The sequence below is a fragment of the Ursus arctos genome, unplaced genomic scaffold (genome assembly GCF_023065955.2).
Source record: "Ursus arctos isolate Adak ecotype North America unplaced genomic scaffold, UrsArc2.0 scaffold_19, whole genome shotgun sequence".
NCBI lineage: Eukaryota > Metazoa > Chordata > Mammalia > Carnivora > Ursidae > Ursus > Ursus arctos.
In genome coordinates, this window is record NW_026622863.1 from 55,941,898 (window position 1) to 55,956,046 (window position 14,149).

The following is a 14,149-nucleotide window of genomic DNA, read 5'->3' on the forward strand; positions in this document are numbered from 1 at the left end:
AGAGCATGTGAGACTATAGCAGGGGAGGGCCAGAGGGAGAGGGAGACAGAGAAGCCCTAGAAAAAGTCCACTGAGCCCAAGCCCACTTTGGGGCTCCATCCCAAGACCCCAAGATCGTGACTTGAGTCAAAATGAAGACATGGATGCTTCACTGACTAAGACACCACGCACAGCTCTGTATCTTACATTAATGTAAATAATGATTCCCTGAAGACTTACTCCACCCTGACTTCTATCACTCCTCTACGTCAACCACAAACGGCATCTCCATGTGCACTTTCCTCACACACCGTACACCACAGTTTTGCCGCGTTTTTGACATTTGTAGGATTTCTATCATTGTACACTCTCTGATGTTTAGGAAGTTGTAGTTCTGCTTAAAGATTTGCCACGTTTTTCTTTTATTTACATTTGTCAGCCTTCTCACCACTATGTACTACCTTATGTTGATACGTTTTGAGTGGTAGTCAAAGGCTTTGCCACATTGTTTACATGTGTAAGATTTGTTTCCCATATGAAATCTCTGTCGTTGACCAAGTTCTGAAGACTAGTTCAGATGCTTGCCAGAGTTACTACATTCAGAAGTCTTCTCTCCAGTGAGGACACAATGACGTACGCTAAGATTGGAGCTTCCATTAAAGACGTTCCCACATGTATTACTGTTACACTAGTTCTCTGGAAACTGATTCCCTGAGGCTTATTAAGATTTGACCCTTGATTCATGTTTTTCCAACATTCATTCAACTGATATGTTCTGTCTCCATTATAAACACCTCAGTAATTCTGGAAGCTAGAAAGGCCTTTAGTCAGGACTCCGAGTGCACAACACATAACAAGAAAAATTGCTCCACGTTATGTATTATGGATAACTACAGAACAGTGACTTTTCCATAAAGACCCCGTACCATGTCCATCAAAATCAGAGTGATTACAAAAAGGACAGATGATGTGTTGAAGAATAATGAACCTTCTACAAGACTTCTCAAATCAATCCCTTCTAGAATTTTTATCTTCCTTTTTCCATGCCTCACTTTCACAGATGTTCCTGTGCATGACTCATCCAAACTGATATTTTCAGTAATTATCTTCAGCATGGACTAGGGGAACTTTCTAGAATTTACAAAGGCCCATTCAAAGAATATGTATGTATAAAAATGGATTTAGTTTCTTGGGTTAAAAGACATCGTTCTGAGGGGTACCTGGGTGGCGCAGTCGTTAAGCGTCTGCCTTTGGCTCAGGTCGTGATCCCGGCGTTCTGGGATCGAGCCCCACATCAGGCTCCTCCCCTAGGAGCCTTCTTCTTCCTCTCCCACTCCCCCTACTTGTGTTCCCTCTCTCGCTGGCTGTCTCTGTCAAATAAATAAATAAAATCTTTAAAAAAAAAAAAAAAGAAAAAAGACATCATTCTGAAAATATAACGGACTTAGGTGGGGTTCAACCCCCATGCCCCACAGAATGTTTTACCCTTGAACTCTTCTGGTAGGAGGGAGTTCATTACAGGTAATTGTCCCACTTTGCTTTGATTCATAATAACACCCTTTCTGCCCTTTGCTCCCCCCATCACATTACTAGCCATTCATAAGTATAGATACTCAGGGCTCAGGGCTAGAGCTTCCATCCATTCCCATATCACAATCTTCTTTGCCTCTCTTTACTAACAGGCCTAGGGCATTATGGAAAAACACAATGAAAAGATACAAAATAAGTTATTCCACTCACTATGCTCACATGCATATACATTAAAGTGCTAATATGGGGTGCCTGGGTGGCACAGCGGTTAAGCGTCTGCCTTCGGCTCAGGGCGTGATCCCGGCGTTCCGGGATCGAGTCCCACATCAGGCTCCTCCGCTGGGAGCCTGCTTCTTCCTCTCCCACTCCCCCTGCTTGTGTTCCCTCTCTCGCTGGCTGTTTCTCTCTGTCAAATTAATAAATAAAATCTTAAAAAAAAAAAAAGTGCTAACATGCCCCATTAATAACTACCCTAGGGCATCAGCAAATGAGGAACTGGAAGCACTTGGCCTTTGCTCTTCCATGGAGACAAAAATGGACCAAATTACCTTTTAGAGCACTCCAGAAGCCAGCTGGGAGAACCCAACACACCCAGCAATTACCAATGCAGAAGAGCCACATCAAAGAGACAAAGGAAGGCTTTGACACTTGCTCACGCCAGCTGCTCACCCTCCCTGACACTCCATGGCCACACTGTGAGGAAACTCCTACACGTGAGTGACCTGTGTGTTCAGTGATCTGACCTCTCTGCAGCTGCCTGAGGAACGGAGGGCACTTCTGTCATGCACGACATGGAAAAAAGAGGGAAGGAGCGCGCCCTCTGGAAGCACTGTGGTAGCTGCTCAGATAAAACGGAGTATTCGTTCAGACACAGACAGATAATAGAGCTGAAGGGAAACAGAGGAAGGTATCACGGGCTGCAAAGTAACTGCACTTTCATAACCTGGGAAATTACAAGAATGTTGACACGACAAATACCCAGAATATGTGTGACACGCACCATAATTACTATGATCTGTGTGCTTTTCTACAGAGCAAGTCCAGAAACCTGGGCCCAGAGGCTCTTTTTTTTTAAATCGCGAGATGTCAGCAAAAGATCACAAGGCTACAAAGAAATAGAAAAATGTGTTCCAATCACAAGAACAAATTAAATCCCACAAACGGACCCTCAATCAATGAAGAACTCTGCATTGCACGACAAAGGTGTAAACATCATAAAGCTGTGCATGGAGACAGGAGGAGACAACAGATAGGGAACTAAATGTTACCAGCAAACTGGGCACGACCAAAATGTAACCCAAAGAGACAAAGTATATCAACCAACCGCCCAGGAATCGGGAGCTGAAGAATACAATCACTGAATTTAAAAACACACCAATGGGTCACCCACAGACTTGCTCAAGCAGAAGAAAGAATCCGACAAGCTAAAAACCCCTTGTTTTAAACTGTCTACTAAGACGACCAAGGAAAAATGGGGGAAAGGACACGGACTGGGGACTCAGGAGACACCTAAGTGGATTGATATGTACATTAAGGGGACCCCATAAGGAGAGGAGAGTGAAACAGGGAAGAGAGTTGACACGAAGAACTAAAGGCTTTTACTTCACACTTATGTGCAAAAGGGAGACCAACTGAACAAACTCAGTAATTCACAGTAGGATCAATGTCAAGACATGAACGCAGTGACTCATTATAAATAACCTACCAACAATTACAGGTGAGGGGCACCTGGGTGGCTCAGCTGGTTCAGTGCCTGCCTTAGGCTCAGGTCATGATTCCACGAGCCTGGGATCAAGCCCCACATAGTGCTCCCTGCTCACCACTCCCCCTGCTTATGTGTCTGTTCCCTCTCCCTTGCTGACCACTGCGGACCACTGCCGTGCTTGTGTGTCTGCTCGCCCTCTCTCTCTCTCTCTCTCCCCATCATATAAAGAAATAAAACCTTAGAGGTGCCTGGGTAGCACAGTCGTTAAGTGTCTGCCTTCGGCTCAGGGCGTGATCCTGGCGTTATGGGATCGAGCCCCACATCAGGTTCCTCCGCTGGAAGCGTGCTTCTTCCTCTCCCACTCCCCCTGCTTGTGTTCCCTATCTGGCTGGCTGTATCTCTGTCAAATAAATAAATAAAATCTTTTAAAAAACAACAAAAAAAAAAGAAATAAAACCTTAAAAAAAAAAAACAAAACACAGACGAAAAGAGAATTTTGAAAAAGCCTGACAAGAGCAACTCCTCTTCTGCAGGAGAGCCCCTGTAAGATGATTACTGCAGTTCTCAGCAGACCCTATAGGAAGAAGGGAATGGGATCGTGTATTCGAGTACAGAAAGATTCAGTCTACACCAAGAGTCATCTACCTGGCATAATCTACCTGTTTTCCACGAATGTAGAAATAAAAACAATGCCTAGTAAAAGACCCTTCAAGTTACTAGTAAACCTGTCCTACAAGAAACGTGAAAGGAAGTCTTTCTGGTTGGAAACCAAGGATTCTAAAGGGTAACTGAAACCACAGGACAACATAAAACTCCTGCTCATGTCAGTACGTACCCAATTCTAGAAACCTGCAGTGCTGTAATGAGGTAGCACAATCACTTGTATTTCTGCTACAGAATTGTCTTAAACAAAAGCATAAAATGCAGAAATCTGCATGATAAACTACACCACATAAAAGATAGAACTTGTGATAGTGGTAACATCCAGCAGGTTCAGGGACAGAGAGGATGAAGGAGAAAAGTTGCCTATAAAATTGACGACAGCAGTTGAAAACGGTTTGCTATAACTTTAAGATGTTTTAAGGAATCTCTAAGGCAACCAGAATGAAAATACATACAGAAGACAGAAAAGTGAATGAGAAGGGTGTCAAAGCATATCATGGGTATAACACCGTAATTAACATAAAATATAATACCTCTTTAACATACAGACGTAGAAAAAAATTTAAAAATGCTTTCGATTCACCACAAGTGCTTCTCATGCAAAGAGAATATAAATTCAACAATAAACAGATGTTGAAATTATTGCGAGTATTGTAACAACTCTCCTAGATATGCTAGAACATTCACCACCACCAGAAATACACAAGACGAGTTACACACTCTGTAGGGGTGATATTTCATAGACACATACATAATGTTCCTGGGAAAGGGCACAAACCTGATTCACATTTAAGCCACACATTGTTCAAAAGTGTACTGTGTTGAAAACGGTCATCCTATAACGAAATACATTGGTAAAAAAAACAAAAATCCACAACTAACTAATGTTGAGGAAAGTCCCATATGAAAGGAAGCACGTTATTAAGGAATTCCAAAATGAGAACAAGCCGAAACTGAACTGAAAAAAATGCCACATAATGCAATACATGAATTATTTAAAAGGAAACCTTCAATAGAGCGATAATCTTAAACTCTGTGTATCCATGAAAAACAGACATCTTCAATTCTGGCATAAGTTCACTGACAGTAAAACTGTACGGAATATTCATTAAAATCAACCATGAAAAGGTGTAATGAAAAATATTATGAATAAGGACTTAAGGGACATCAAAAAATGTATTCTGTTACTCATATATTTCTCCCCTTACACAGATTTCAAGGATATAACCCATTGTTTAGAACAAAGCAGAGAAGCAAAAACCTTCCCTTTCTAAATAAACACCATCACAGTTATAAAATATGCTGACAATCATTTAATAAAAAATAACTACAGGCCAGTAAATCCAGATACATTCTGAGGAAAGTACTAAGATACCTTATGATTAATTATTCCTGAAGTAAAATTCCATTCAGTAACAGAACATTCTTGTCAATACGGGAATTTTACTATCTACATCACTTCTTATAAAGCATATGCCCACATCATATCAGAACTTTTGATCTAAGAAGAGCTGAGTCTCACAGACAACTAATAAGAAAGTGAAAACATATGACAAAGTCACAGGAACTTGTTATTATACGAGACAAAATTAGAAAATGATGCACTTATTAAGAAGCTAAGAATTGAGACATAACTATAGGCTGCAGGTTTCAAAAGTTGTAAATCCCATATAACATTACTTTGTGTAAGAAATCTACGGAACAAATAGAGGCATTAACTTATTTCACCACTGAGGAATGGAACGCATGGAGGGGAAACATCTTCTTCCCGTTAATACAAAGGGAAATGAACATTTCAAGTGAAATAAAGGAGTATATTTTCTCCTGTTCGGGAAGTGCTTTGTTACCTGATGACATTGCTCAGTCTCCATTGTGTACGATTAAGACTGAAGCCTCCGTAACACTGGAAAGCATGGACCAGAAAACATGTGATGTCTGCTTCCAGTGCTGCGGGGATTCCCGCCCGAATCCCCAGTATGCCCCACACAACTGTGCACACTTTCTCCCAAGAGGCAATACAGAACTTAAAAGAGGTTTAGCACAGAGACCCTCAGGAATAGGGAGATTTCCCTAAGGCCCTCAATGCAATGGAAAAGCTCTCTGATTATGGAGGCCCTCCCACACCCCATGGCGCTCACTGTGGATGTGACAGAACATCACTGGAGCTAAAGCAGAAGTCTTCGAGAATATGAAAGCAATGACAATGCTGGCGAGCAGACGTCCCTCTGTGAGAAACGGAGAAATACATCTGGGCTTCTCCAACTGATTTTCATCCAGGCAGAGCTACTGGAACCACATTTTAAGGTCTATCTTCCTCCTTCAGACATGGACCTCCGTCTGTCATCAGCTTCATTCATTCCCACCTACCTGGATCAAAGACTACTGTCTTCCTTCTCTTCACATCCCACGGCTCCTTCGTCTGCTCCAAAAAGGAGACCAAATCAGGCTTGGACACAATAAGACCTGTTTAATAGAGAAAGAGAATATAAGTATGGCTGGGGATCCTTGCAAGCCACTACTGGGCTCAGTAGGGAAGAGAGGACATTGTAGAATTCTAGAAGATGATTTCCCCAACACTGTTCACCAACAGCCCCTAGAGAATGCAGGAGTTTCAAACACTCACTTCCTAACTTGCACTTTCAAGCTCTCCCGAGACAATAAGAAGGCGTAAAAACTGGAGTTTAAATGCAGGCAGTACCGCTCGACACCACGCCAGGTTCAGAACTACCACTAATCAACAGAAATGATGTTACCCTAAGGAAGGGGAAGCTAAAGCTGAAAAGGAAACATCAGGAAGATTTTTGTCCCCATCTACAAATCCTTACTTTTGTCCCTTAGGGCAGTGACCTGAATTCCACTTGTGCAAAGAGGAATCATCCAAGAGACAGTCTTCAAAGGAAGAATGAAACCCCGAGTGTGGCTTGGGAAATCTGGAAGGAGTCATCCTCACCCAAGAACAGGAGGTGTCTGTAGTTCTCCAGCATCACGTCCCTGTACAGTTCCCGCTGCGTGTGGCTCAGGCATTGCCACTCCTCCTGGGAGAATTCTATGGCCACGTCCCCGAATGTCAGCAGTCCCTGCAAGAAATACCACCGTCACCAAGTGGCCATCGACAGAGTTCACAGTGGTCCCTAAGATCAAGAGGGAGTTAGTGTCACCAGCTAGACCCCAACATCTGACCTTCACTGCTCACCCGACTGTACCCCCCAAATTAGATCCCACATTTTACTTCAGTTCTTCTGTCCACCTTATCCTTTACTTCAGCCAGAACACCCGTGGGCAGAGTCTCCTGCGGGGAAAACAGAAACTATCTAATGAAACGTAATGACCGCCCAGCAGGGGTGCTTGGGCTAGCCCAGTTTGAGGCAGAGGGACCCGGATGTATCCCATGGAGTGATCTAGTTACCTTTACCTCAACATAAAGCTAATATTCTCCACCCACGGAGAAGCACAAACCTCAGTTACCGAACGTGCAAAGGGATCAGGTTTAACCGAGGTTATTATCTCAGAGTTGACTGAAAATGACAAGCAGGTCAATATGCTGAGAGGACTCTACGCCAATGTTCAGAGCAGGTGTCAAATGTGAGAAGAATGATGGAAAAAAAGGTTATCCACACAAAAATCAATGTCTTTACATTTCATGCACCCATCCATACATTTAGGAAGTAGTTATATACACATGAAAAGTGATAGAGTAGAAAATTCTCATGATGAGTAATTTAAGAACCATTTACAATGATGTAACATTTATAAGTCAACTTGTGTATGATGATGTCTCTATCTTTTATTCACACTATCAACACAAACACAGAGAATGATACACATAAAACAGCTATTATTTAGGAGTCTGGTATGGTGAAGGATAGAGGCAGAAGAATGTTCACCTTTAACTCAGAAGGCTGACCCACAGACGGCATAGCTCTGCTAAGAGTCAAATACATACGACTTGTTACCTTAGGGTCTCTTAACTGCCTGTACATTTCACCGATATTAACATCGAACGGAGAGAAAGCATGGGAGAGATTGGGAAAAGTAACAAGCAGAAATTCAAAGAAACCTTTCTGATCTTAAACTCGGTGCACCTACCCTCGCCCTTGAACACTAAGCATAAAACCACCAGCTTCACGCAGCCAACGTGCAGCTCTTTCTGCCCACAGCTCCTGTCCCCGAGCTACTCAATAAACCGACTCTCGGGCACCATAACACATCTCAAGAATTCGTTCTTGACCGTCATGCTCAGGGATCCCACAATATTGTATTTCATTGAATGTTTTTGTTTTAATCATCATCTGTGATTTATTTCACGATTTTAAGACACTCAAACATGTTAATTATAGGATTCTTGTTTTCTTCTTCTGAAAATACAAGGAAGGAAATCGGGCTCCTGGGTGATGCAATGGCTTAGGTGTCTTACCCTTGATTTTGGCTCAGGTCATGGTCTCAGGGTCCTGGGATCCACTCAGCACGGAGTCGGCATGAAATTTTCTCCTTCCCCCTCTGCCTGTACCAGGATCACCTCTCCTCCTCTTTCACACACACTAGTTCTCTCACTCGCAAATATTCTTTTTTTTTTTTTTTTCAATAAAGAGAATGTCTATAACATGAGTATGGAATAAAGTAAAAACTCACAGGATGGCGGTATGACTGACATAGATCCCCCAGGCCCAGGAGACAATACTACCAACTACAGGAAGGTCAGAGTCTTCATTTGTGCAGTGGAAACTGATGTAGGGGCCGAAGACATTTTTCATGAAAGAAATCGTTCTCATTAAACGTCAGGGACAGGACCCGTTGGCAGAAGAGCTGCAGTGTGACTGTGAGAAGGTACTGACTATAAACTCTTCATGTAGGGGTAGAGATAACAGAAGTCTCTGAGGGGATTTTCCTATGTTCAAGAGGATCCTGGAGGTCTGGCTATGGTCAAGCTAAGGCTGCTTTTGCCTCCAGCAAAGCATTAACACTAAGGCACTTGGGAATTCCTTGAGGAAAGTCATACTTTCCATGTGCCAAGTATTTATCTGTGGGCTGCGAGTTGCAAGGACATTTCCTTCTCCTCTACGTTTCTTTTGCTTTGTTCTCCTGATCAGAAACTACAAGCAAAGGCAAAATCAGAAGAAGCTTCCAGGTGAAATGGAATGGTTTCGGCCCATCACCCAGTAAATCCGTCCAAGACCCTTAGGAATTAACAAGGACAATGTGAGCCTTACAGGGGGAGCTATCTGGCAGAGCAACAAGCCGTTACAAGAAGTTAACATCAGCCCGAATGACCAAGTTGATCATCAGCGCCTAAGGCACACTGAAGGACCTGTTGCTTGGTGTTGAGTAAGGGGGGCGGGGGGTTAGAGAGGGGTGGACAGCTACGGGGCTAAGTGACCAGGCTCACCAAAAATCCCAGGAAAGGGGGGACATAAAGGAAACAAGAGCTAAGGGAATGTGACCAGACCACCTCATTTGTTTTAACCACCTCATTTGTTTTAAACACCAGAGATGACATATTCAAAGGAGAAGTAATCATGCTGCTATCAGCGGTGACGTCAAGGAGATTGAAGGTCCCCGGTCAATTTTCTATAAAAGACCAACTATAAAGGCGCTGGGTGGCAACCATTCGGGACCCCGCTCACTCTAGAAAGCTTGCTTTCTGTTCTCACCTTCACGTGATAATCATTTTCCCCTTTTGCGCCTGATATGCACTCTGCTCCACCAGACAAAAACCTGGCACCAGCGTGTTCCTTCTAGTGGCCTCCTTTCAGGCAAACTGGCTTGAGTGCTGGAATAGGGGAAGGGCCGGTGACTATCTGCCTGAAAGCAGACAGGCCCAGGAGCGACCCACCCCCAAATAGCCATAGGCCCTAACCAACCAATGGGCTACTTACAACCAGGTTCAGTTCCCAAAAAAGGGAAGATTCCATCTGTCCCCAGACTGTCCCATCTTTCCCTTTAAATCTATGCCACACCCACTACCTCCAAGCACAAGGCCTGTCTGGTGTCCTTCCCCACCCCTGCCCCCTTGCTGTGCATTCAATGACCTCCTGGCTCCTTGTTCTGGCTCAGCTGAAATCTGTCACTTCCCCTGCCAAGGGCCTGTACCTGATCCTCACCCCAAATCCCCATCCGATGAAGAGACACCCCATTTAGGGACCACATTCTCATAGCCCCTAAACAGTAAATCAGAATGTCAATTAAATTATGAGAATACAGTCGATTTATACAACCTTCAATCACATACACTGTCTCTGTTCTGTAATACGTAGTGTATTTTAGACACATTCTGAAGAATATGAACACCCTTCTTTATTCAGAGAATATTCCAAGTGACTCTGGATATTGTATCACATCCACTGTTTATTTGTGCATTTTCTTACTCCTTACTCTACGCAGAGCAGATAAAGCTTCCAGATGGGGCCTAAAAAATACCATTTTCCTTCACGGATATCCCAGGACCAGACCCCTTCAGCAACAGGAATCTTTTAACTCAACACCTTCCCGTGGACCTGTCACCAAGGGGCTATTTTCCATACTGGCAGGCAGGTCCTTCATTGAAAGTGACATCTGTTGATGGCCTACTCTAAGCCAGGCTGGAGAGAAGGGATAGAAGGTTCTGGCTGATTAGAGAGAAGTGTTCTAAAGGCTTAATCTTCAGTATCATGTTTGAAAAGGTGTAAAAATTGGATGTCAGAAACATCAGAACTAGGACATTCATTATTTGCAATCTCTAAATGTGAGGAATTTCAGGAGAAAAAGATGACAGGGCCGCTGAACTCAGACGCAAGGCTTACCTGAGAACTGGCCATTTCTTCTTCCCTTTGTCCTCCGGACTTCTTGCTCAGAAGGATTCCAGGAGAAATCACAGCTGCAGCAGGAGAAAATGCCTTTAACGCCCCCAACAGGGCGACTTCACCCAGAAACTGCTTGCCTGAAGGTAGGACTTTGAAATGCAGAAAAGCCCAATTTCCTTGTCCTTTGTCAGGAGCTATTCAGAAAGGATGAAGTCTCCTTGGAGAACAATTTTAGAGTTTTTCCTTCTCTGATTTCAGGGGGCCTCCCCCAGCACAGACACACACAACTTCTGCTAGAGCAGAAAGAAGAAACATGTGCTGCATGGACCTGATGCTTCCAAATTCCCGTGGCAGTGCCCGTGTTACCTCTCCTGAGCCAAGCCTGCACTCAACTGTCTTCTATTCATGGTTAAGCCTGCTTACCCCTGGCTTCACCTAGAATCACCTGGACCATTCAATGACAACATCACAGCTGTTTCCCCCCTCACCCACTGACAGACTCTGGGGTGGGGGGCACAGGATTTGATCCCTTCTCGAACCTCCACACGTGATCCTATTGGGAAGCATTTGGGGAGGTGACCAGGCAAAAAGCAGTAATCAAGGCTGTCGTTGTTATTCCGATTTATTCCATGACTTGTCGATGGATCACAGTCTGTGGACATTTACACTTTCTCCCTCTTTCTGCTACAGGGAGGGAGCCACCCTTACAAATGGAGCTTTCCCTTAGAGATGCAAATGTCTGCTACAAAAATAACCAGACTAGGTTTCAGAGGTTTTTCTGGGTCAGCTGTTACTTCTTCTACTTCTTCTTTTTAAGATTTTATTTATTTGAGTGAGAGAGGGAGAGAGAGAGAGAGAGAGAGCACAGAAAGGGACAGTAGCAGAGAGAGGGAGAAGCAGACTCCCCACTGAGCATGGAACCCACTGCGGGGGTTTGATCCCAGGGCCATGACTGAGCCAAAGACAAGCGCTTAACAGACTGACGCACCCAGGCACCCCTGTCTGCTCTTTAAAATACCAGCCGAAAAGAATCCTTATGCTAACGAGACATATGTTGGGGTGACAACATGTGCTCCGTCAGTAGGTAAATGGTTACTTTCATAACTAACTGCCGCAGTCTTTTCCAAAGGGAATGTACGATGTTCACTCCCATCAGCAATACATGAGCATTCTAATTCCTCAACATGCTCCCTGAAATTTGGTGTGAACCTTTTTCTTTATCTTAGCCACTCTAGAAAATACGGAGTCGTTTCTCTCGGCTAAAAATGAAGCTTCCTACAGTTCTCCTGGTGACTGCACTGAAACCACGTAAACACATAAAGTTGAACAGAAATCAAAATGGCCACATTAAAACATCAGCAAGCCTTGATATTAAACTAGGGATCCTTTTCCCTCTCTTCTCCAACCTTCCACTCTCCCCTTCTTAGCCTTTCCTTTCCAGCACTGGGTCCCACCCTGAAAAGGTGATGGACAGAGCTGGCGGCACAGACACATTTCCTGGTGGAACCGGCTAGATTCTGTAGGGATTTCCCGACAAATACCCCAGCCCTGCCTCTGGGGGGCTTGCAGTTTTGAAGGCCCTGACCTGCTGCAGCCTCTCTTCCTGGCAAAGTAATTAACCTGTTGTTCCTCTTGATCCCCAGCTCTGTCTTCACGTTCTATTTTGGCTCCAAAGCACGGAGGTCAGGTTTTCACAGCAGAATGTGAAGAAGAGGAACACATTTATCTTCCTCCATTCTCAATTCCTTGGCCAGTTTAATATCTAAGGGGACATAAGACAGATTCACAAGGGAAAAAGAAAGTGATGTCTTACTTAGGGGAGACTCAGAGACATGAGGCTCAAAGACAGGCGACTGATGCCTACATACCACTGTGACTTAAGAAGGGGTTGGGGATTTAGCATTTCAGAAAGGGGCAAGCATACGCACAGGAGAAAGGAGAGAGCAACTGAACTGTCCTGCACAAGCTCGCCCTGGGCACCATCTACCCTGCCCAGCACCTCCTTCATGTGTACAGGGAGCCGCCGGGAGTCTGCTCTCAAATAGTGGTACAGATTCCAGTGCCCCCCTTTGTACTGATTAACTGCCCTCGAGTTACATGATCCAACTAATCCTGTACTTCCAAAACCAAAATGGGGGAAAATCCTTTTTGACATTCTGTCAAACTCCGTATAATTAAAAACACCGCACAAAGTCAGCCCCTTTATTTTACAATGACCTTTGGCATGTTTTATTAGTCACTCTGGCTCTTTATTTTGACAGAGGTAAGAAGCTAACCTGCATGCTTTTCTATTCCCTTTGCATAGAATATCTTTTCCACACCTGCACTTTCAGTCTGTGTTCTTAAAGCTGAAGTGAGGGTGCCTGGGTGGGTCCGTCAATTAAGTGTCTGAGTTCGGCCCCAGGAGTCCCCAGATCAAGTCCCATATCGGGCTCCTTGCTCATCAGGGAGTCTACTTCTCCCTCTGACCCTGCCCTCTCTCGTGCTTTCTCTTGCTCTCTCTCTCAAACACAAAAACAAAAACAAAACTGAAGTGAGTCTCTGGACGACTGTATACAGTTGGGTCTTGTATTTCTTTCTATTCAGGCAATCTGTATCTTTGGATTGGAGTATTTAGTCTGTTTATATTTAAAGCAAATATCAACACAAGTATGGACTTACTGCTGTCATTGTTTTGTTTTCTGGCTGTTTAGAATTATTTGACCCTTTCTTATGCATTTGCTGTCTTTGTGAATTGATGATTTTCTGAACGGGTATACTTAGCTTATTTTCTCCCTCCCCATTCTGTATCTGCTACTACATTTTTCATTTTGTGAGTACCATGAGGCCTAAAGAAGACACCTTCTAGGAGTCTATTTTAACTTCTTACCAGCTTAATTCTGAATACTAAAACACTTTCACAACTCCGGTAATTCTTTAAAAAAGTGGATGTACAATTGCATCACAACTCCGGTAATTCTTTAAAAACGTGGATGTACAATTGCATCTCATTTCATGGAAGAGAAACTCCATCCTTTCTATCATCCCTGGAAAGCAAAAAGCCGCTCATATAAAGGGGAGCAGACCATGCTGAGGGTGATACATGAGGGATAGGCAAAAAGCTGGTGTGTTTTACTGGATTCTATTTTTCCCTGATAAACTCTTCTGCAACTTGAGTTCTTTCCTCATTTTCAGACCACTTAACTGTGCCATAGTTCTTTAGCAGCAAAAAGCAATCAAACATCCTAAGAATTTTAGTACCAACACAATTAAAATGAAAAGACAATAATTTCTATGCTGATTTGCACAACTCCATGAAAATCAGTTTGGAAATTAAATAATACGGACATTTGGTGGGAAAATATAATCTAAATATTGGTCTCAGCATTATTAGCAATTCTAAAGAGAACAATACCCATGAAGACAGCAAATGTTATAAAAGAGCCTCTCACAAAAACCAGGAGAAAACAGTTTAATAAGCAGATTCTGAACAGGGGAAAAAAGCAGACTCTCCTGT

At 43.5% G+C, this 14,149-nt stretch overlaps 1 protein-coding gene across 10 annotated transcripts in view; it reads right to left on the reverse strand.

The window, feature by feature from the left end:
• The window catches only part of LOC113250190 (zinc finger protein 345-like), a 144,570-nt gene that overhangs the window by 99,027 nt on the left and 31,394 nt on the right, over positions 1 to 14,149 (reverse strand). For 7 of the 10 annotated variants that reach the window (XR_008960054.1, XM_057313974.1, XM_057313973.1 and 4 more), the window contains exons 2-4: positions 10,654 to 10,727; positions 6,828 to 6,954; positions 6,245 to 6,340 (exon numbers count right to left, since the gene is read on the reverse strand). Coding sequence is in view for 9 of the 10 variants with exons in the window: in XM_057313974.1 (XP_057169957.1) it covers positions 6,245 to 6,340; positions 6,828 to 6,954; positions 10,654 to 10,668 (238 nt within the window). In the remaining variant the exon portion in view is untranslated. Of the gene's footprint in view, positions 1 to 6,244; positions 6,341 to 6,827; positions 6,955 to 10,653; positions 10,728 to 12,273; positions 12,416 to 14,149 lie in introns of all 10 variants that reach the window. The other 3 variants (XM_057313966.1, XM_057313968.1, XM_057313965.1) reach the window with 2 other exon arrangements.